The sequence below is a fragment of the Hakea prostrata genome, chromosome 4 (genome assembly GCF_041222555.1).
Source record: "Hakea prostrata isolate BN-2017 chromosome 4, UWA_Hpros_2, whole genome shotgun sequence".
In the NCBI taxonomy this organism is placed as follows: Eukaryota; Viridiplantae; Streptophyta; class Magnoliopsida; order Proteales; family Proteaceae; genus Hakea; species Hakea prostrata.
The window spans coordinates 6,187,426-6,210,782 of record NC_142603.1 but is presented as its reverse complement, the minus strand read 5'-3'; the positions used below and the strand labels follow the sequence as shown (position 1 = coordinate 6,210,782).

General features: G+C 39.8%; 3 protein-coding genes across 7 annotated transcripts in view; 1 reads left to right on the top strand and 2 right to left on the bottom strand.

Annotated features, from left to right (window-relative positions):
- Nucleotides 1-544: 544 nt before the first annotated feature.
- Nucleotides 545-18,385, bottom strand: LOC149017386 (1,4-alpha-glucan-branching enzyme 1, chloroplastic/amyloplastic-like). Of its 3 annotated transcripts, none has more exons than XM_089151736.1 (15): nt 18,208-18,385; nt 17,865-18,112; nt 15,073-15,211; nt 13,441-13,651; nt 13,004-13,073; nt 12,427-12,696; nt 11,329-12,235; nt 10,997-11,113; nt 10,525-10,587; nt 3,719-3,826; nt 3,185-3,286; nt 2,730-2,797; nt 2,568-2,649; nt 2,001-2,117; nt 545-1,385 (listed from the first exon to the last, which is right to left on the bottom strand). In XM_089151736.1, the coding sequence occupies exons 4-15, from the start codon at nt 13,598-13,600 to the stop codon at nt 1,209-1,211; spliced, it is 2,241 nt and encodes a 746-aa protein (XP_089007862.1). In that variant the 5' UTR covers nt 13,601-13,651; nt 15,073-15,211; nt 17,865-18,112; nt 18,208-18,385; the 3' UTR covers nt 545-1,208. The 3 variants fall into 3 exon arrangements, with proteins under 3 accessions (XP_089007862.1, XP_089007861.1, XP_089007860.1); XM_089151735.1 differs by having other exon boundaries at nt 15,073-15,192; nt 17,870-18,112; XM_089151734.1 differs by having other exon boundaries at nt 550-1,385; nt 15,073-15,192; nt 18,208-18,384.
- A 193-nt stretch (nt 18,386-18,578) lies between these two features.
- LOC149017385 (small nuclear ribonucleoprotein SmD3b-like) lies at nt 18,579-21,186 on the top strand. The gene is made up of 5 exons (XM_089151733.1): nt 18,579-18,863; nt 19,782-19,834; nt 19,933-19,999; nt 20,083-20,139; nt 20,758-21,186. Exons 1-5 carry the CDS (start codon nt 18,705-18,707, stop codon nt 20,815-20,817), a joined length of 396 nt encoding a protein of 131 aa, XP_089007859.1. The 5' UTR covers nt 18,579-18,704; the 3' UTR covers nt 20,818-21,186.
- Nucleotides 21,176-23,357, bottom strand: part of LOC149017384 (protein LAZ1-like) — a 27,346-nt gene continuing 25,164 nt past the window's right edge. For 2 of the 3 annotated variants that reach the window (XM_089151730.1, XM_089151731.1), the window contains exon 9: nt 21,176-22,893. In XM_089151730.1, the coding sequence (XP_089007856.1) occupies nt 22,543-22,893 (351 nt within the window). In that variant the 3' untranslated portion in view covers nt 21,176-22,542. The remainder of the gene's footprint in view (nt 22,894-23,357) is intronic. The other variant, XM_089151732.1, reaches the window with a different exon arrangement.

Below are 23,357 nucleotides of genomic sequence, written 5' to 3'. Positions count from 1 at the left end.
AGTCCATATCAATGGTAGATTGCACCTTGTTATACTTGATCTCATCCATAAAATATAGAATACAGGGTTGATAAAGTCATAAGATCCATACTTCTCAGTGAAGAAGTCATGGGTTTAAACCTTGCAGATGACAAAATTCCCCCGAGAATATAATCGAGGTGCGCTCAAGCTGGCTCAGATGAACCTCAAATATTCATAAAATGTAGAATATTAACACCATTGGAGGATTTTGTTTTTTGTTTTTTTTTTTTTTAAATCTAACGTTCATAGGTATCAATTTATTCAAACCTCACATACATCTTTAGGATAACATTTTATATAAATCTAAATATAAAACATGACTTTACCTTGAATAATTCAATGGAAATTCAAACTCTTGACCTCACACTGTAAAACTTTATTACCCGTCCCAATTATATTAATGAGAAGCTTATCTAAAGATACTTTGTTGAACTAGTTTCCAAGAGATATCCTTTTCAAAGAATTATCACGAAAGTGCCTTACACGATCATTGGTTCGTAACCAAATGCTTAGCCATCAAAACTCACCCATGCACTGGCCAATGAGAGTTTGTACACAAGTATTCTGCTGCTATGAAATTTAGTCATCTTCATTCAGAAGTCTGATACCTTTCGTGCTCCTGTCTCTAGATGCAAAAACCTTTAATTAGATAATATTCTTTCTCCTATACTGTAATTATCATGGGCTACACAGCAGTTATTTTTCCCTTTCATAATCATATCTGTTTTTTTCGTTTGTTTTTTGCAAGCCTCTCACAAAATCAGTCTCTTGGAACCGCCCAGCCCCATTTATGAAAATAATACAAGCTAGTTGCATTGAAAGAAAGAAAGCTTGACACAACAAATCCAACAGGATAGACTGCATTAAGCATTACAGAACCTATACGATTGGTGAGGCTCAGCGTAACACAACATTTTCCTCACATCTATACTTACAGACCACCATACAAGAAGTCGGAAGCATAACATTATTCATTGGGCTTATATACATCCAGGAGATTTCAAATTTCCCTGCAAACTGGAAGAAGAAACACGTGAACCAAGTCCGGAGGAGACATCCTATACCGACCACTTATATATACAAGAAGATAATAATATGTACCGATATTAGGATCAGGATGCAGTTTAGGAAGGATGGAAAGCTCAGTCAGCTGATGACACTCCAATCTCAACTTCAGCATTCCCAGTTTAATCTGTGTCATCATCATCAAATAAGGTTGATTCTTCAAGAAGCACTTGCATGGCCACCACATTTGGTTCACCACCCTCCTGTAGAGCTGCTTCATCTGCTGCCACTGGTTTATCTTCAATAGCCTGCTCCTCAGTATCACCATCTTCTAGATTTTCCTCTACCCTATAATAAACCTAAAAAAAGAAAGAACAATTGAGGATTGCTCACCAGAACAAGTTGGTAGTTCCAATAAGGATGCATAAAACTAAAATTGGCATAAAACAGTGTACTATCACAACTCCCACTCTCAGATGAAGCAGGAGATTATCGGAATGGCAGATAATTTTATAAATCATTTATACGTTATCCCTGGGGTCTTTGGCAAGGGGAACATCCTGGGCAGCACTCACTGTCAATCTAACGTATCACATGTTGGTGTCATTACAATTCCATGACTGTAGCTGGGCTTGTACAGACATAGTTACAGTGTAACAATTTAAAGCTTGAAGGTAGCAGAGAGCAAAGCCAGGCCTAGGCACAATGGGTGGTGGACCACAATTGTACCCTAATGTCAAGGCATCAACCAGCCTCTCAACATAAATTGCTGAGGCAGGGCTGCATAGGGAATTGACCCCTCCCCCCAACCAAAACGAAAGAAAAGGGAATCCATCTTGCGTGGAAAGCCTTCTGCACCAGGTCCACCCTTTCAAGATTGCAGAGAGCAAGATCCAGGCGTTTCTCCATAGGCAGCAAGTTTTTGCTTGTAACAGGGGATAATTTCATAAGAAGAATGGAGGTAAGAAGCTTACCACACAAGTGCGAGGCGGTGACAACACCTTAAAGGAGTTGGGACGATTGTTGAAATTTGTTTCTGGCACCCCTGGTATCCCTTCCGGAGATGTGAAATGATCTACATCATGACCCACCTGTGGTATGAAAAATGCTCAGAAGTATCAACAAGATATACCAATACATGAGCAACTAATCAATAATAAAATTTGATTAGAATCCACAGACCAAATATGCAGATAAGTTGTGTTATGACAAGACTACAGAAAGAAAAAAAAATTATGAGAGGGAAAGAGTGATTAACTAAAATTCATTATAAAAAAAAGAGTGATTAACTCAACAGTCAACATCCTGACTACTTAAATCTGTTAAATTCAGGCTGTACTAGATAGATAAGCCCATAAAAGAGAGGATGGTAATCTAGACAACTAGGATCACTCAACCAGGTGACACTTTGTACTTTGAGCTAGAGATCACATAGCCCATCAGAGAAACTGCTTTATCCAATGAACTTCAGGTGATCTCAAAACAACTAATGCTTCTCAAGTAATAACAAATATATAACTATTTCATAAGAGGAATCTTACTCTTCCACGTCCACCAAATTCCAGAGCATCACTGTCCAAGGCTACTCTGTACTTTCCAGGCAAATCGCACCCAACTTTATACCTGTATGTATCAGAATTTATGATTCACATGACAAGTTCAGAGATGTCAATCACAAGTCATCTGAAATAAAAGAAGGGTACCCATCATATGAATTCTCAGGATGAAAATTGAACACAAAGACCAAGTCTCCACGCTCAAACACAATAACCTGCGAAGGAAACAAATAACCAAGGTCTAACAGTTGTCTTAAAAAAAAATGTTGAAGCCCATACTCTGGACACTCCATTAGTCAGGAGACACTGTACCTTTGGATAAATCAAACAACAATGACAACATATACAAAACATAATCTACCCATGAAGAATTTTGAAAACTTTAATAAAGTTTATTAACTAGTGTCGAGTCTGTCTTTACACCCAAAAAAAAAAAACGTGTCGACTCTAGCCTTTTGACTGTGAAAGATACTCTTCCAAATAATCATTCTGTAGAAATTATTCCTTGTGATTTTATTAGAATGCAATTATTTTTTTCTAAAGGAGGAAAAAACATTGATGGATGAAATGAGTTAACATGAAATAACCAGGACCATTCCTACCTTGTCATCCTCATCTGTGCTGCTCACAATCTGTTTGGTTGATGAAAGGAATGAAAATTTATCCTCAAGCAAATTCATAGCTTTATGAAATTCATTCATGAACTGGATTATCAAGCACATAAAAGATAGCATTAGAACTTATCAACTGGGCACAAAAGGAAAAGTTAGCATGCACAACAAGACATGGTGACTGCATTTTGGATCTGTATCCTTGGTGACCAAATGTGCAGCCATGGTACTTCAATATCCCCAAGATATCTTAGGTCAAAATCCAAAACATATAACTACAATAATCAATTAACAGATCATTCACAGCATTTCCACATCTGCTACCATGATTCCAGAAAGGCAGACAGTTTCAGATATCAGACACCAAAAAGTTTGACAATTGGAATCACCCCAAAATACCAGCCACAATTGCATTGTGCATATGGGATGTAATGTAAGAGGTCAGACATTTCCTTGTGTCAAGGACCAAAGTAAAATGGATAAATGAAATATGATAGGTCTGATACTAAAACCAGCATTCCAAACCTTAAATCTTAAGTGATCTGTATCCACCAAGTTCCACTGCCGTCTGCATTTATCATAACTCCAACCATTGCCTTCTCTTGGGAAGTCGATCCAGTCAGGATGACCAAACTATGGAATTCCATCAGAGAAAAAATAAGGTTCAGTAACAACAATTAATAAAAAAGAAAAAGAAAAAAAAGGAAGGTATATAAGGGATTATATATTATCTTATTCCTTTTATAACATTTTTATTTGTCTGTGTACAGAACATAGCTGTCAAGCTGCTCCGCATTCGAGCTCAAACTTATGCATTTCCTAACCAGTGCTTAAGCAGTATAAACATGTCCAAATATTATTTTTCTAATATATGAATTACATTTAATAGTAATAATCTAACAGGTAACAAGTAGCAATAATGACATGCGTAACAAATTTATGAATATAAAGGGGAGGGGAAAAGGCTGTTAAAGACTTGCATCACAGATTTAAAATTCATAACATGATGACATAAAACAGAATTATAAATATGAAGGGAAAAAAGGCCGCTAAAGACTTAAATAACACTTTTACAATTCACAACATCATGAGACATAAAATAGAATTCTAAATATAAAGAGAATAAAGGCTGTAAAAGACTTAAAAACAAAATTTGTGATGAAGATCTTTGTCTGTTCAGTGCATTCAATCCATTTGACTCAAATAGGTTTAAGTTTCTAACAAATAAAAGATTTGATCACATGTTTCACCATATACAAAGTTCTCATAAATTTAACCAACTTAAAACCTTTAAACTCATCAAACCACCCTGGCCCAAACCACTGACAGCCCACTAAACCCAACAAAAAAACCATCCTAAATAATGCCATTGACCCAATCCACTGCCCTCCACCTTGGCCCAACAAAAAACCTCCCCCTGTCCTCCGAAGTCCTCTGAACCAACCTTCCCCAACCTCTGCTTCAACCACAGTGAGCCCTCCAGCAGAACATTCATTTTACCCTTTTTATCCAATCTCTCCAAATTCACACTTCTCTATTACCCGAACCTCTTTGAAACTCCTTCCCCCCTGCATTCCCCATTGTGCGAGACTCCACCGCTCTCTCCCCCTGCTTGGTCCTTTGTGTCCCAGCCCCCCCCCCCCTCTTCTTGCTGCCCTTTCTCCCTCAAGAAAATCCGATGCCTTTCCCCTCCTCAACAGCAGCCATGTCCATTCTGATATTCTCATTTGGAATGTCAGGGGGTTAAATGCCCTCTCTAAACAAGCTGATGTAATATCCTCCATTTGTGAGTCCAAAGCTTCTTTTTGTGCCTTCCTTGAAACCCAAATTCACAATGATAATGCCCATCGGATTGCCAAGGCTATAGCCCCCTCTTGGTCTCTCCTCTCCGATTCTAATCGTGCCCCCAATGGCCGCATTTGGATCCTTTGGGATCCATCAAAGTTTCAAATCTCCCTCCTCTCCTCATCCTCTCAATTCATGCACCTTCAACTTATCACTCCCTCTTCATCCTCTCCTCTCTTTCTCACCATTATCTATGGCTTTAATCGGCCCTCCGATCACTCCCCTATTTGGGAGGATCTTCGTTCTTTAGCCCCTTCTATTGAAGGTTTCCCCTAGGGTATTGGAGGAGATATTAATATCGTCCGATACTCACACGAGAGGGGTGGTGGCAACCTTCCGGACCTTGTGGCTGTGGAAGATTTTAATTTTTGCCTCAAAGGATATAGGACTCTTTGATCTTCGATGGTCTGGCCATTTCCTCACATGGTAGAACCGGAGGACTGGGGAAGGCCGTATCGCCTCCAAGCTAGATCGTTTCCTTGTCAATGAGTCTTGGCTCACCATCTTCCTTGCCTCTCATGCTTATTATCTCCCCTCCCGTCTCTCTGACCACTCCCCCTGCATCCTCCATATTCTTGACCCCCCCTCCTCCAGCCCCAAGCCCTTCAAATTCTTTGATATAAGGGCCACCAGCCCTTCTTTTCTCTCTACAATCATTGAGGCATGGAATCAGCCAATCCACTGTAACTCTCTCCCCTGATTGCCTTGGCCTGCAAGCTCAAAAATACTAAGTTTGCTCTTCAATCCTAAAACTCCTCCTCGTTTGGCAATATCTCCTCCCAAGCATGGTGGGAGGTCTCGGCGAGATCTCGCGAGATATCTTGCTATTTTGAGATAGCGAGACGAGAGGAGAGACGAGATCTGAGAGATGGGAGATATTGGCACATCTCGGCGAGATCTTGGCATCTCTGGTCCAACCACCTAATTAAGGGGGTTTTAAAAACCCCTATCTCGCTTGAGAGAGGCTGCAACCTTCAAAACTAGCCAGAAACTTGATTTTTGGCCGGAATTTATTGGAGATTCAACTTCTAAACATCCTTAACACATCTACAACATCAGATTATCATCATTCAAGCCTATTTCAACTAGATCTTCAACAAAGGTAAGATTTTCTCCCAAATTTGATTTTTTTTCAAATAGAATGTTCTACAATGGATGTATGAGTCTAGTATAAATATATATTGATCTATTAGCTTTGATCTACACTTTCATGGAAACAAATTTAATGTGACATTTAAACCGATATGTGACATACTACAGTGATGAGCTGACTTGAGAGTCATATGTGGCTACCGTTCAGAATAAGTTGATGCAAAATGCTAAGTGATACTCTTGTAGTCTTGTAATCTTGTTACTCTTGTACTCTTGTGATTGTGAACTTATGGATTATGATTTATAACTTACTAAAAGTCTAAAACATTTTATGGTTGTAAAATTTTGAAGACATTTAAGTTCTTTGATAGTTTGATGTATAATGTATTTGATACTTGATAGTTGATAACATGAATTACTTGATATATCTACATTACATGTTGTCTAACCTTGCATTTCACAACATTTCAGTTTTACACATAGGGTCGACTTAGAAGACATACTTAGGCTTATTTTCTCACAAATCTAAGGCCACCAATGTGTTCAAAAGGCCTTAAATAGGCTAAATACCAAGTTTTAGCCCAACCGGGGCCCTAAAACCCACCGAGATAGGCCACCGAGTTTACGCCAAAAAATTTGTATATCTCGACCGAAATCTCACCATCTCGGTTTTTTTAAGTGGGAGATCTCGCTCAAGAGCGAGATCTCCCACCATGCTCCCAAGTCTCCTCTTGCCGCTCTGATTTTTCTAGAATCCAGCTCCTTCTCTATGGAGATCCCTCAAACCCCTCTCTAGTTGAGGAAGAGCATGTTCTATCCCTTGCCCTTTCTTCCCTCTACTTCCAACAAGAAAGTTTTCTTCGGCAAAAAGTGAGAATCAAATGGCTCAACCTTGGGGACGCAAACACTGCCTATTTCCACTACTCACTCAAAGGTCGATTGAACTACAACTCCATTCCTTGTCTCCTTTCTGAGAGCGGGTCCTAGATCACTCATCTCCCTAGTATCAAGAATAAGTTGTCTCTTACTTTTCCAGCCTTCTCTCTCTGTCTTCCCTCCCTCCCTCTCTTCTTAACAAGTTCCTTTCTTCCATTGATCTTGATTCCCTTCGCTCAATTCCCTAGATCTTCCTTGCCATCTGCTCTCACAAAACTAATCGTGCCCTTGCCCCTGATGGATTTAGTATGGGCTCCTTCATTGTGGATGATCTTGTCCATGCTATCCGGAGCTTTTTTCTCATTCCTTCCCAGCTCTCCTCCATTAACCAAAATTTCCTCTGCCTCATTCCCAAGAAGCCTGGTGCCTCCTCTCTTTCTGATTTCCACCCCATTTCCCTCTACAATGTCATCTACAAATTCATTTCTAAAATCCTTGCCAATTGAATCAAGAAGGTTATTCCCTCGCTTGTGAGCCCTAACCAATTTGCTTTCATTTCGGGTTGGAGCATCTCGAACAATATTCTCCTTTACGTGGAAATTGTTCGAGGCTTTGATAGATTTTCTCACTCCCTGGCTGCTCTTCTAATAGTGGACCTTCACAAAGCCTTCGATTTTATCCGTTGGGATTTCATTAGCGAGGTCCTCTTTGCTATGGGATTCCCTCCGGCCTTTGTCCACTGGATTAAGATTTGTATCTCCACCCCCTTCTTCTCCATCATCACAAATGGCTACCCTGCTAGCTACTTCCCCTCTAGGGTGGGAATCCGCCAAGGTTGCCCTCTCTCCCCCTACCTGTTCACCCTGGCTCTCGAGGTCCTATCCTGTATCCTCCAATCAAACACAGATCAGCTCCTCACTCTCCCATTCCCAAATGCAGATCCACAAACCTTACCCATATTTGCGAACGATCTCATAATCTTCTCCAAAGCTGACTATCAATCTATCTCCACCATTCTCTCTTCCTTCTACCCGAGCTTATCTTTTGCATCTCTTAGGGTTCAGTCCATGCTCCTTCCCTATGACCTATCTTGGTCTCCCTCTCATCCCTGGTAGGCTCACCAGCCACCATTGCTCCCTATGCTTGATCACATTAGAAAAAGCTTCAACTTTGGAAAGGAAAGCATTTATCCTTTGCTGGGAGAGTGGTGCTTATTCAATCTGTCCTCCAATCTTCTTACCTTTATTGGAGTGGTATCTTTTCTATCACCAAATCCATTATTCAGTCAATGGAGTCCCTCTTCTGTGCTTTCCTCTGGAAAGGTCAAGAAGCTTCCAGATTCCTTCATCCCATCTCTTGGTCCATAGTCTGTCGTCCCAAAGCTGAGGGTGGCCTGGGTATCTGTCGCATCCTCAACATTAACTTGACATGCCTCCTTAAGCTTATTTGGAAGATTGCTTCCAAGCATTGACTCTGTCTAGGTCTCCTGGGTTTATTCTTACATTCTCAAACAGGATTCTATTTGGACTGCTTCTTGCCCGTTAAATCTTTCTTGGATCTTGAGGAAGATTCTTCTCCTTCAACCTCGCGCACTCTTTGCCATCTCTATCCAAGTCTTGCTTGGTTCCTCCACCCTTTTCTGGCTAGTCCCCTGGCATCCGTCGGGCATTCTCTTCACCCTTCTTGGTCCCCGCACAATCTATGCGACTCGCATCCCTAAGATTGTCACCCTTGACATCTTCATCTCCCACGAGGTCTGGTCCCCTCTCCCCCACCCCAGTCTCACACATGTTTGGAATGCACTCCCCCCATCCTTAACTTATCCCAAGATACCACCATTTGGTCCCCTTTGCCATCCAAATCCTTTACCACTTCCTCCGCATGGAACCTTCTCTGCTCTCCTCATCCCCCATCCCCTAGTCCCCTAGTCCCATTTGTTTTGGTTCAAAGGTCACATTCTCTATCATACCCTCACCCTTTGCAGAGCTCTTAACCATGCTCTCCCTACCCAATCCTTCCTCATCAGCAGCCATATCCCCTCCAACCCTAGCTACACCCTTTGCTGGAGTGGTTCAGAGGACATTGACCACCTTTTCTTCTCCTGCCCCTTCTCCTGTCCCCTTTGGGATAGAGCTCTTGCATCCATTTGGACCTGCTCGAGACGCTCACATGGGTTTGTTCGTGATTGGTCTTGGATCTCGAGGAATTTTGCGGGTTACTCCATTTGTGATTGCCTAGGCAAGCTAGTCTTTAGTGCCACCATCCATCACATTTGGTGGGAGCGCAACCTTAGAAGATGGACTCCCAAATCTTGATCCTTAGACATGATTTGGAAAGCCATCTACTTTGATGTATCTTCTAGATTGCTTTCCCTTCCCCATCCCCTGTTGCCGACAACCCCAAAAATAGGTCAATTGTTAATTTTTGGGGTCTCAACTGCTATCTCATCTCCCCCTCTTGAGCTTCTTTGCCCCCCCTTTTATTTCAGCTCCTTTGTAATCTTCTCCTATAGTGTTGCTTGTTGCTTTTAATATATTATTTATTCATAAAAAAAAAGAATTACGTAGAAATAAAAAAAAAGATTTATATAAATTAAGAAATCAAATATCAAAAAAAAAAAAAAACCCACATTGCTTTGGTTTAAGGCATACAAAGCCATTGCTTAAGATGACAAAGCAATCCTTTATTGACCAAAAGCCCACACGTTTTGGCTTTCTAAAGAAAGCAAAATCACTTTGCCCTAAAAAAGCAATGTCGTCATAGGCACCCACTTTTGACAACTATTGTCTGGAAATTCCTATACAATGCACTACATGGAAGCATCATTTTAAAACAAGACCCATAGAAAATTATATATAACAAGGATGGGAAGAAAAGGAAGGGCTGGGATCCATCACTCCACTGCTCCTGGCTGAAAGCTTCAACAAGGGCTTCCAAAATGGTACAAGCTAGGTGACAGCGACTGGCGAGTTAACCTGTGGCAAGTCATCATCCTTCTTCAGGGTTTGCAGCTGCCATCACAGGGCAGTGGCATTGGTGCCTGATGCCACTGGTCGCTAGTGCTCCGTTTGCACAACTGCTACTCCTCTTCCTCCTTTGGCAGGGACTGAGTCAACAGGGAGGTCAGCGAGTCCGGACGCTGAGGAACCAAGTCACTGCCTTGGTTCCTCTTTGTCTTCGAGTTTCTTTCTTCTTCAACTTTTACTTCTTTTATTTGCTCTTTATGTTTACTAAAAATACATGTGATGGTATGACGTATGCTAGTAAATCGAAATAGTGCAAATCATATCTTCATCCTACGAAAATGCTAGAGAATGCATCCAAATTTTAAATTTAGACATAAGTAAAAATCAAGCTGTGCAAAAAATAAAGCATCCAAGTAGGGAAAACCCAATGCAGCACCTCAACAACAAAGGGGGCATGCATGTGTCTTCAGGGATGTTAGTGGCTTTTTAATTTTGTGCTTCTTCTTAATTGGGGTGTGGTACGGGGAGGAGGTGAGCGGGTGGATTGGTTACCTCATTTCCCATGAAGTCTAGATAGCCATCACCTCCTAATGCCATAGTTATAAAATGAATCATCTGCAAAGTACAGTATCAATGAGAATGTCAAGGTAAAATATCAATTATAAAACAGCATATAACATATTCGACTACTAATGAGATGTTTTGAACGAATAAAAATTGCATACAACCACCTATATATAACATGTATCAGTATAAAACCTAGTACAGGCTACAGACCATCAAGCAACCCAGCTAACTACAATATGCAAACAGGAATAACAACACATGGGTAAAGCATAAACCTTGCGAAGGCAACCTCTTCCTCACAACAAATACATATAACTTGTATACATAACAGTATAGTGTAGAACCAAATCATTTTAAGGCATCCATGGTTTCAGTATTAGCTACAGACCATCAACCAAGCAACCCAGCCAACTACAATGTGCATATGGCAAGAACTGTAAATGGGTAAAGCACAGACCTTGTGAAGGGCAATCCCTCGCTCAATACCAGGAGAAGCTTCTGTCAAGCATGACATGCCAGAATACATTTCTTCATCCATTAAGAGAAAAGCAATAGTCTTGTCCCCCACAATGGCCTGTCAATAGAGAAGAACTCTTAGTAGAAGAAAATATTATTTGATCATATTAAAAAGGAAGATTTTAAAACCAAGAAAATTTTCTTCTTGGAAGAAATTTCAGATAATTCATAGCTTATTTTTCACGGTAACAATAAGACGTAGTGCCCCTTCTCTTGATCACAAACCCACCTGTATATAGTAGAATATCCACAAGCAGAATGAAACCAAAATACCTGATCATGACTCTCAGCATATGATATGCATTTTTCTGTGTATCTCCTGTTCGTCAAGGTCAATGATATTTCGTTCATTGACCACTCCTCATCCTTCTTGTTCTTCAAGTAATCAATCCACTTGTCAGGGATGGCCATTGCTAGACGGTAATCAAAACCAATCCCCCCCTCAGACACAGGTCGGCCCAAAGCTGGCATACCTGAGACATCTTCAGCAATCACAGTTGCATCTGGCAATATATTGTGAATCAGTGAATTAGCCAGCATCAAATAAACAACAGCATCAACATCAGTCGCTTCACTGAAATACTCATTATAATTTCCAGAAAATGCCATATTGATTCCATGGTGATGATACAACATTGATGTGACACCATCAAAGCGAAACCCATCAAACTGAAACTCCTCAAGCCACCATCTCAAGTTGGAAAGAAGAAACCGAAGAACTTCCCAATTAGCATAATTAAATAACCGGCTATCCCATAGCTTGTGGTACCCCCGATCTCCAGCGTGAAAGTAGGACTCTTGCGAGCTTTGGCCAACATCGTAGCCATTAAGACCATCAGTCACGTTATTACTTGCATGGCTGTGAACAATATCCATCAGAACCCACAAACCTAAGCTGTGAGCTTTGTCAATGAGATATTTGAGGTCCTCAGGGGTTCCAGATCTGCTGCTAACCGCAAAAAAGTTTGTAACATGATAACCGAAGGATCCATAGTAGGAATGTTCCATAATAGCCATCAACTGGACCGTGTTATAGTTATTTGATTGTATACGGGGCAAAACATCATCAGCAAATTCTCTATATGAATTTACGCGGAGTTCTGAGCTACTCATTCCAACATGAGCTTCATATATACGTGGGGCCTTGGGTTTTGCAGGCCGAGGATGTTTGAATTCATACCTACATGACCAAATGAAAGCAAAAAGCATATCAACTATTTGTGTTTGGGTGGTTAATTCAGGAAAATATTCACGGGCCCCACTGACATAAACAAGTTCATTTAAAACTGACTTTCCCCTTATAGTATCTTTTACCTCTTACAAAAACACAAGAAAAGGTTGGTGGCAAACAGAACAAACAAGAATTAGCACCTTTGTGAAGGTGGAGGGTCCCAGTACACACCATCATATGGAGCTGCAAATCTGTTAGGGTCTACAGTGGCATATTTTATCCATGCAGGAATTCGATCAACCCAAATTCCATCTCCATGCTTGAAACGGAACTTGACCCTTGAATTGTGTGGAATGGCTGAATTTCCACCAGAATTAGGAATCTTGATAGTCCACACGCCAAACTGGTTCTTCTCCATTCTGTGATTGGAACCGTCCCATCCATTGAAGTCCCCGACAACTTGTGCTTCCCTACATTATGTAGTTCTCCAATCAAAACATAAACATCAAGCAATTAAGTTCTTCATCTGAATGTATCTGCTTATATTTTGTAGATTCTTATCATAAGCAGCACTCATCTACACAGTTTACAAATTGGTGTAGACTATTGATAATTTCAATGATGAGAGATGATATGAAGGTTCCCAGTAAAAAAAAAGAAAAAAAGATTGGATTTAGTGCAACTAAACATAATTCCACCTCCTCCACATATTGAGAGGAATTAAAAGCAAAATAAAGGCCATTTAGAAGGAAAATAGGACTAGATGAAAGAATTTACTGTGCAGCAGGAGCCCACTCACGGTACACAATACAATCTTCTTCTCTATTAAATCCAAACTTTAAATAACCTGTGGAAAGGGGGGAAGGAAGGGAAGAAAAGAAATAAATAATCAGAGATATTGTTTGTCAATGATACTTGCATGAACCAAGCTGGTGACATTAAAGAAGATCAGAAGCATCCTAGTGATGGACCACATAGGAGGCTTATTAGCCTAAATAGCAGCGAAATCAGATGACCATCACCCTCCCTTTGGATATAAAGTGAATGCATTTAATATCCAGCAATCTTGTACTAAGCAGTGAAGCACCAAGAATAATGAAACATGTGGACTTGGGCTCCACATCATCAGTATTGTCCCAAGGACGAATAAAACTCACATCAATATTGCATATCTATGGGAAAAGAAAACATGTATGCCCTGCACAGAACTTGACCTTGAGCAAATTCTTGAAGACTTCCTTCATATTTCTCAATGAGCTCCTTCTGCTCCACATATCTCCCCGTTCTATATCTCAAGTGATCTTTATATGGCTCCATCCCTTTATCCAAGCTCAAGATACCAATATTTTCAATATTTTCTTCAACGTTCACCATTGTTGAGTGTTGATCAGTTAAAAGAGATGATATTGAAGAATTTCGCTCAGACTATTCAAGCAAAAGAAAATGTCAGAACTTAATTACATTGGAGCTAACCAAAGTCAAAGTCAAAGTCATAGTCAATCCCAATTAACTTCTTTAAAAGACAAGAGAAGGGAAGACAATATTCCCTGCATTAAAATGCCAAAGAAATATTTTTCATGAAACATACAGTGTAACAGTCATGTTGAACTATTTTACCTTCTCTTCTGTTAATAAGGAATTTAATGGAGAAATGCAAATATTTATTTCAGCATTTGAGATTCAAAAGTCAGGGTTGTATTCGCACACTGTACATAAAGCACCCGAATGGTTGTTGGGACCCATCATTGCACAGATTGATTGGGTTAGAAGTTAACCGAGCTAAATGAACTCAATTGTCCAAAACTATAGATGATGGCATAATGCACCAAAAAGATTCAGAAGAAAAATGAATTCCACCTTCCAAAACTGTAAATGACGGCATAATGCACCAAAAAGTTTTTAAAGGTAAATGAACTCAATTGTCCAACACTATAAAGGATGGGATAGAGCACCAAATTTTTTTTAACTACAAGATAAACACATAATTAGAATTTCTAGAAGATCCCTATGACCACAGAGCCGTTCTCTAAGTTCCTGTTCAGTTAAACAAGTAAAAAATATCAAGCAGATAAAGATAACAGTGGAAGGCCATCTAATGAAGGATCCCTGACAGATCCAAACTAAGTGAGAGTCCGGATCAGCGACCCCGACGGGGAGCACTCTGTGCTCCCCCCACGCTTCCTGACCACAAAATGCAGTGGGGCCCACGGTGAAAAACACTTTTTGGAAAAAAATTAAAAAAAAATTTATTTCACCAGTGGGACCCACTGCATTTTGTGGTCAGGAAGCCATGGGGGAGCCGGGGAGAAGATCCAGATTCACTAAGTGAAGGGTACCACAGTATGGTTAGCAAAGGAAGAAACAGAAGCTTCTTCCCTAAGGATATGGTTGATTCAATGGAATTTTTTTCTGGTATTATTTATCTAAAAAGCAAAAGGATAATTTATAGACCTGAAAACCTGAAATTGTTCTTACTGAGTTTCAATAAAAAAAATTTGGAAGACAGGACACTGCCTTCCATACCACTGCCATGGACAACATGCTTCTTTCACATAAAATTACAAAATGAAAAGGAAAAATAGAAAAGAAGTTTTGCAATAAAAATTTGTCCACCAGCATTTTTTATCTTTTTCAAATGAAGCCTTCTAATGAGATACAAAAATCTTTTGCTCTGTATTAGATATCAAACCATGAGAATCCATGAATCACCTTGTTAACACAATGGTTTCAAATGCATGCATTAAGCTGCTAATGTCAAACTGTTAAAAAAGTATCGCTCATTCATCAAGCTAACTAGATAAATTATAAGGGAGCATTCATTCATTACATCAGTAATATCAACACACCTTCCCATATATTGAAAGTCTCCATCTAGAAAAGAAATAGCACTGCCCATATGATTTGCTGCTCCCACGGACAGCTGAAGTTGATTGTAGTTTGATTAGGTCCAAGTGGTCTCTTGATGCCTGAGAATTACAGAAAAAACTTTGGACAAACTATCAGAAAAATAGCTTTCATTCAGCTATATTCAAACATATTTCAAAATAACCAACAAATAACAACCATGCAAACTTTTCAATTATCACCATCAAGCTGGAATATAAGATTCTTGGTGATTGTAATCTAATAAATATTTTGGACAATAAAAGTAGAGTGGTCACAGAGTTGAACAATGGACATGTAAATATGTAATAGGTTATGGAATATGCACCTCTTAAAATATTAAGTATTTTCTGTACATGGTTTCTAACTAAGGAAAAGGTTGATATTTCTAACATTCCTTTTTCTTTCTTTCTCCCTTCTTGGGACTTGGGGGGGGGGGGGGGGGTTGGAGAAGTGAGTCCTTTCTCATATATATATATTCACATACCATTGCCAGCTAAGATTTAAATACTGGTATCATGGATCAGATTGATCCCAGGAAGTACAGATCCAGATCGTTCTGCAATAGACAATCCAAATGAGAAAGTGAAGTAAAACACGTGGAGTTGCTTCTGCTGTGGATATAGACTAGCTCTTCTATTCTCTTCAATTGATATGAAGGCAGTCAAGTCAAGAGAGGGAATGGATAAGGTGGGAACTAGCACATGATCTTAACAAAGCCAATCCATCGAATCAAGTATCCGCAGCCAAAGATCAGTGCCTAGAATCAACTATGGCCCATCAAAGAAAGAACAAGCACAATGAATCAGCTAACCCATTTAATATGATAGATTTTACTGGGTCCATGATTCTGTCTGATACAAACAGCCTAACAAGCACAATGGATCAGCCAATCCATTGAATATGATAGCTTTAACTGGTTCCTTGATTCCATTTGATACAAATCCAGATGAGACAATGTCAAATTCCAGATTCAAATAAAAGAGTGAGGAGTTGGGGTGGAGTTGCTTCTGCTGCGGATATAGACTAGGCTGAGGGATGGACTTCATCTCTTCTATTCCCTTCAATTCATATGAAGGTAGTCAAGTCAAGCGAGGAATGGGTAAGTTGGGAACTAGCACAGGGTCTTGACACAGCCCTTGCTCCAATACCAATGAAAATTTCTTTTTGAATTCGAATAGCTAATGGGAAACAGTCCTTAACGGTGCCTAACATTTTTTTTTGGGGGGGGGGGGGGTCTGTAAAGGTTTGCAAAGTGGGGAGGTGCCCTGTTAATGGCTGAAAGAAGGGTTTTTCTTTTCTTTTGGTGTCATGATTTAGACTGGAAAATGCATTTTTGCCCATACATTTTATTTGTACGCTAAGGACACCACTTCTTTTCCCTTTTTTTGTTCCTATCTTAGAGTTTTACAAACACTAACAAAGACCTGCCATGACTTATGAAGTGGGATGCTGGGCAGTTAAAAAGAGCAATTTAAATAAGATGAGTCAGCAGAGATGAGGATGTTGAGCAAGATGTGCAGCAAGATAAGGAGAGAGAGAATAAGGAATGATTGTATTAGAACTGAATTGGGAGTTGAACCAATTCAAGGCAAGCTCCATAAGAACTGCTTGAGGTGGTGTAATAATGTCTAATGAAGACCTGTGGATGCACTAGTAAGGAAGAGAGATCAAATTCGGTTTGACAGAACTAAACAAGGTAGACGCAGGCCTAGAATACTAGAGGAGTCGTAAAAAAGGTTATACTTGTGATGGAGCTCGATCCTAGCATGATTGCAAATAGAGTTGTTTGGAGCACAAAGATCTGTGTTGCTGATCCCTTGTAGGGGGATGTTTCCAAAATGCTTATTTAAGTATTGCTCTGACTTCATCCCCTTATTTATTATTCTTTTTACTTTATTTAACTGCCTTTTACTTGCATGGTACTTATCTTTCTTCTTTTATTGTCGCAGCCACTTTTGGATCTATGTGGGTGACCCCCCAGTTAGTTGGAATATGGTTATGGTTCTTGTTTACACTTCCCTGGTGTTCAAGCCAAACAAAGTATACACTTGAAGGAAAACCTACGTATTGGGATAGCAAAAACAAAACCATCACTCCAGGCAATAAGGATCGACATGAGTACCTCAATATCATGACAACAACTATCAAATCAATAGCAAAAACAAAACCATCACTCCAGGCAATAAGGATCGACATGAGTACCTCAATATCATGACAACAACTATCAAATCAACCTAAAGTTAATCAGAGAAGGAAAGAAAGAAAAAAAGGATACTCGAAAAGGATCGCAGATAATTACATACCGACTTTCAAGGTAGCAAAATTAAGGGATTTAACCCAAAAGGTCATGAGTCGTGGCAAGCATAAACAGATACCGTCTAAACTTGGCCAATTACAGTGAAAGTCATTCACAGCCGTCATTAACACACACGAAAAAAAGAAGAAGGAAGAACAACCGCAATGCGATCCAGTACATACGTTAATTTCCGGGGGAAAAGGATAACAAAAATTAAGATGATGAAGAAATGGTGAATTCGTCAATATAACATAAGACCAAATCTCTAGTATAACTTCATTTCAGAAACAAAGCTATTCTATGGCCTGAAACAAAGACAGTTCAGCATAGATTGATATGAATCAGCAAAAATCTCCAGACATATTTGCAACGAGATACGTAAAGATAACACCAATCTATCGTTTCAAAAATAAAGCACCAGATTCGAGCAAATTTGGAAGAACAAGTCTGAGTTACCTTACATCCACTTTTATGGAAATGCGATCCAGTGACAAATGTACGAGGAAAAGCAGTGGAACTGTACATCTTCCCTGTCTCAAGTTTCACCTCTCCGCATCTCCCTCTCTCTGGCAGAGCAAGTATAAGCTTCTGGAATGTATTTTTCCTTTTTTTACCCAAACTTCTGGAAAATATTGATTAGACAGGATGAGCAAAGCACATCGTACACGTTTTCATGCGTCACATCTCGGACTGTAAATGATAACCTATTAAAACAAACATACAACCTGTGAGCTCCAATCACAGAAACACCAAAGCTGAATCCTAAACCATTGGCTACGCAAACAAGAAAAAGGAAAACCTCAAATCAAGTGGTCCTGGTTGAAGTGTTGCTAATGCGTTAATTGGCCTAGGTTTCTGATTGAGCAGGATCTTCACTTTGCATTGAAGACGCGCGCAAGGAAAGAATGTCTATGTCTCTTTTGAAGGGGAATGCTTGAGATCATTGATTGAATTTCTTTTCTTTTTTTTCCTTTTTTCTTTTTTCAGATTGAATTATTAATGAAGGTCTTTACTCTTTGCCACTAACTGAAGTGGGGAAGCAAAGCATAAATGGTTCAGTTTAGATTCCAATTTTCGCATAAATCGGATAGAACCGGAACTGGCCGGGTTCGGAAATCAATCAAATAGAATTGGTTGGATTGGCTACTTCATTCACCAAGTCCGGTTCTGTGTTTTAAAACCCTGGAGGCAAATTTCATCCGATCGTTCAGTAGTTTGGGTTAGGGCTGGTAAGGTTCTGCTGGAGGGAAAAACCGAGCGGAGCCAGGGAAGGCAGAGTAAAAGTAGGAGAAAGCGATGAGCAGAAGCTTGGGAATACCAGTGAAGCTGCTGCACGAAGCAGCAGGCCATATTGTTACGGTGGAGTTGAAGAGTGGAGAACTCTACAGAGGGAGCATGATTGAATGCGAAGATAACTGGAATTGCCAACTCGAAACTATCACCTTCACCGCCAAGGTACCATTACTCCCTTAGTTTCTTTGTTTCGTATGTTTACTAGGGTTTTGGTTTCGTTTTATGCTTTTCTGTTTCTATGTTACCGCATTCCTTCATGAACCAATTTGGTTTTCTGAATAGCGTCAATGAACTCTGGCGTACAGCCTTATTCCTAGTTTGTGACTAACCCCCCGGGGATGAAAACTAGATTCTTATTTGAATTACTCTGACATACCGAGAAATGTCTGGTTTAACGCTTAAACACAAGTTGCAGTAACAAACATGATTCTGGAGAATTACTTAAGATACAGTTTTAATTCAATGACATGGGGGGGAACAATACTGACATGGTCCTAATGGTTTTTTCCTTTTCCTTGTTTTTTTTATTTTTTATTTTTTATTTTTTATTTTTTATTTCTGGGAGTGTGTGTGTGTGTTGAAAGAGGGGGGGGGGGTTGGTCTTCAGCAAATGTTGTGTTTCTGAGCATTTTGTGACTGGTAACTGGTAATCAATTTATATTGATGGTTGGTGTAATACATTCCAGAGGGGAAAAAAGATATGAAGACATTAATGCCGATTTAGTTGTGGCATATTCAAATACTTCTTCTGGACATAGTAACTGCAATACAAGACACATTTTGACATGGATATAAGTTTGAGATATGTGTCTCAGTAGTTGAAAACTTGAAAATTAGATGAACTGTCAAGGAGATGAACCCTGGTTTGGAGGGGGGGGGGTCTACTGTGATTTTGGCCAAGTCAGTCCAAACTGATTCCTGGATACATTTCCTTCGGGCCCCTTTGCCTGGGGACCTTTGCACATACTGAACCAAACATGTAGTCTGAATACTCTTCCCATCAGTCACTTGTGCAGTTAGTATCTTTTAATTTAGTGTTAGGGTTGCTATTGGTAGCTGATGTTGACTGCTGGTCTGTAGGATGGGAAGGTGTCACAACTAGAGCATGTTTTCATCCGAGGTAGCAAAGTCAGGTAATTTCACTTTTCTTGTATTTTATTTTCACATAGTAGCATTATATATCCATCCTATGACTTCGATGAACAATGATCTGAGTGAGAAATTCCCTCAGGTTTATGGTCATACCTGACATGCTGAAGAATGCTCCGATGTTCAAACGGCTCGATGCTAGGATCAAGGTATTTATACTAGACTCATGATTGATAATTTTTTGTCAAGTTTTTCAGTTATGCTCAATTATCACTTCCTACTCTTATTATAGGGGAAGGGCTCAGCTCTTGGGGTCGGTCGTGGCCGTGCCGTTGCAATGCGGGCTAGGGTGAGTTGATGTTTTCCACTTCAAATTTTATTTTATGTTTTTTTTGGGTGCTGTACTAGTTCTCTTTTGATGGAAATATCTAGCAATCCCAATAACCCATACTGCTAAAATAACTTGTAAACCCCCATAAACTGATGGATACAAGTTGCCAGTAAAGCATTGAGGATTAAAAAAATTGGAAGTTAAGTACTGAATGAAGAAAACCTACTTTTATTTATTATATTATGAAGGTAGAAACCTAATGAATGAGGATTGCTCTTCAAGCTTTGAAAATTTTTCAGAAGCTAAAAGTGTATTAGTTAATGATAGGGATCTTCATCCTTGACTATTTTTCTTTTAGGAATTGGTTATTTTTGTTTCTAATGTGTACTTTCTTAAATTAATTGATTAAGTCTGAAGAAAGCATGAGACTCATTGTAAATATCTCTTTCCATACAAAATGAGTTCATGCAAGCAGCTCACTAGACTACCTTATCCGCCGTACTCCTCTTTGGAACCTGTGTTGTATGTTTGGTTTGCCTGGGTGCAAGCAAATGGCCCCTATGATTTTGGTTGGGTTTTAAGATTGTAATTGATTGTGGACTAAGACATGTTTATTTGCCTCGTTTCCCTCCGCAGGCTCAGGCTGCTGGACGTGGTGCCCCTCCTGGTAGGGCTGCCCCACCTGTACGGAGGTAATCTTTTGTTTGGACAGGAATTTTCGTCGCTAATTTTAGTCAATGGGAGGTGCTTGCAAGTATTCCTGCCTTCGATGGACCAAGCAGAGGTGTTGCTAGTAACTCGTTTATTCGTAGCTGGTTGTCTTCTGAGCTTCACCCGATAATTCTTTTTAGCTGCTTGGTCGCACCACCTGATCCGTGTGCCCTTGTAATGCATTCACCTGGACACAGATGTTTCAGAAATATTATGTTGGATGACTGGTGTAAGTTTGAAATTTTGACAGGAAAGTTCCTTTCTTTTTTTCTTTTGCCCTCTTTTCCAAACATTGGACCGTTGATGTACTTATCACATTCTAGATGGTAAAATTTCCAACTAGCCTTCTTGTGACGGTGCTGAGAGTGTCTGAGATATGTCAGGATCTCCCAAATTAAGATGTTTTCTGTTGGGTACAAATTGATCCATTTTGTCAAGCTTGATTTGAGTTTCCTGTTGAAGAACTTCACTCCTTGAATCTACCACACGATCTAGAACAGCAGGTGGAATTTTGATCAGCTTTAGGCCCACCCCGTGATTTTGATCAAGTTAGAGATTCTATGTGGGGAACGAGGTTATTTAATTTAGTGTAATAGGAAGAGAGTCAATTGGCCCTTGCCAGGAAGATTTGATTGTTCTTTTAACAGGCCTGGGCGTGGAAGAGTGTCAAATTTCAAAGCTGAATTCAGTTAAAAACCTTGTACTACCATGCGTCCTATTGTAGTCTTCAGGTATAATTTCACTTTTTGAGTCATCCAGTTCATTTCCAACGAGTGCTCAATGAGAATACAACAGCTGGGTTGATTCAACATTTGCACAGGTCTACATGCATCCAGTAAACACAGCTATTGGATGCCTCATTAGTGAACGTATGCTTCACTGGAAAAGAGCCGTGTGCCTTTTTTACTGGAATTTTAATAAGCAAGAAGATGATTTTGGCGTTTACCTGCCTGCAGAACCAATCCGACCTGCAATAACGCAGGTATTTAGGCAACAGAGGGTTTTTGGCACTGATTTCTTAATATGGGCCGCAAGACCAAAAGCTAGCTAGGGTACCAGCAGTTTCTGATGTTTTTGCTCTCTTCAGCATATGCAAGTGCAAGCAAGCAGTAACAATGACTGATTAATATCTCACATTTTACGCTTTTATTGTTATTGGGATGTGATGCTTTAATTATGAATACTGGCTGTTCAATAAATAGAAGTTACTTAAATTGGTCATTACTCAGAGTCTCAGACTACACGCTTAACATACCTCCCACAGATTATTGCTGGAGGTAGTCTCTGTATTTCTCATTTTTAACAACCAACAATGAAGATATCCTGGAAGGCAAGGATGTTCTCAATGGCATAAATAAGAAATATGGATTAGTCACGCACTAAATGATAACAAGATGAACCATAACTACACTCTTTGAACAGACCACCTGCAGCTTACTAGTAAAGAATAGAGCCAGACAAGTCAGAGGTGATATACACATCCCATTGCAGCAAAACATCATCTGGTAACTTTTTAACACTGCATGAGGTAGCTACTGATCAACTGGAACTTGTTCTCGCCTCCCCTCAAAATAAAGAGAACTAGTTGGGGAGGTAGGCAGTAATACGTCTTCCCAAAAATCCGATATGCGCATTTACCTGTTAGTGCTCAAGTGCATGACTGCATTTTTGTGCATATTTTCATGGATCGACTTCACTGTCTCCTACAAACTACTCCTTGATAATCCATCTATTCCCACGGATTTGAAATCCTGCATAGTTAATATCACTGCTACTTTCTCCCCCACTCTCAGTACTGCTGCCATATCCTTCTCGCCGCCGATGTTTCTTTGATTTTGATATGCCACTGTCACTGAAACTCCCATTTAGAAGAGGGTCATCAATCCCGCGTATCACCCTTCGTGCTGGTGATGATGAGCCAATGCAGCTGTCATCCCTAGTTCTCTTGTCATGTTTCTTTATGTGACGAGAGAACTTGTGCAGTTTCTCATTGAACCGTGTAATCCCCTTCTCCATAGGTTCCACAGCCTGGTTCACTGTGAACTTGACATCCTTCACAATCTGTAAAGAAGAATTCTGGTGAAGAACAGGCTAAACCAGCAAAAAATGTAGCACCAATCGAATGTAATCATGTGATGTTAACCCTGAAAAGTTAAACCTGATGCCCCTTATTACTATCAATTCCCCAGACCAAACCAAGTGTACCAATTTCACCGCCAGTTAAAAGAATAATATTTAAACTTAAACCTGATGCCCCTTATTACTATCAATTCAAGATAATTTTATGGTGTCTAGGGTGCTCTAAAGTTTATTTAGGCTGGACAAAATGGCGAAGCGAATACTCTTGGCACATCAACTACATGTGTCACTAAGTTAATATTAACTTTTTATGCTACCTACACCTAGTCACAGGGTCAAAAACGATTTCCACATCTTTGGGGATTTCAACACTTCCATGGGAATGCAAGTCTATTTGGCACACCCTTGACCTTAGGCTCAGGGCAGTGTGTTCCACTGGCCTAGGT

Bases quoted from the DNA above. Each gene is read 5' to 3' on its own strand.
- LOC149017386 (XM_089151734.1), bottom strand. From the start codon at position 17,933: ATGTACAGTTCCACTGCTTTTCCTCGTACATTTGTCACTGGATCGCAT. The intron at 15,193-17,864 runs GTAACTCAGACT...TGTAATTCTCAG, and splicing joins TCCATAAAAGTGGATGTAAG to GCATCAAGAGACCACTTGGA. The intron at 12,236-12,426 runs GTGCTAATTCTT...TTGGTCATGTAG, and splicing joins GACCCTCCACCTTCACAAAG to GTATGAATTCAAACATCCTC.
- LOC149017385 (XM_089151733.1), top strand. From the start codon at position 18,705: ATGAGCAGAAGCTTGGGAATACCAGTGAAGCTGCTGCACGAAGCAGCA. The intron at 20,000-20,082 runs GTATTTATACTA...CTCTTATTATAG, and splicing joins GGCTCGATGCTAGGATCAAG to GGGAAGGGCTCAGCTCTTGG. The intron at 20,140-20,757 runs GTGAGTTGATGT...TTCCCTCCGCAG, and splicing joins CCGTTGCAATGCGGGCTAGG to GCTCAGGCTGCTGGACGTGG.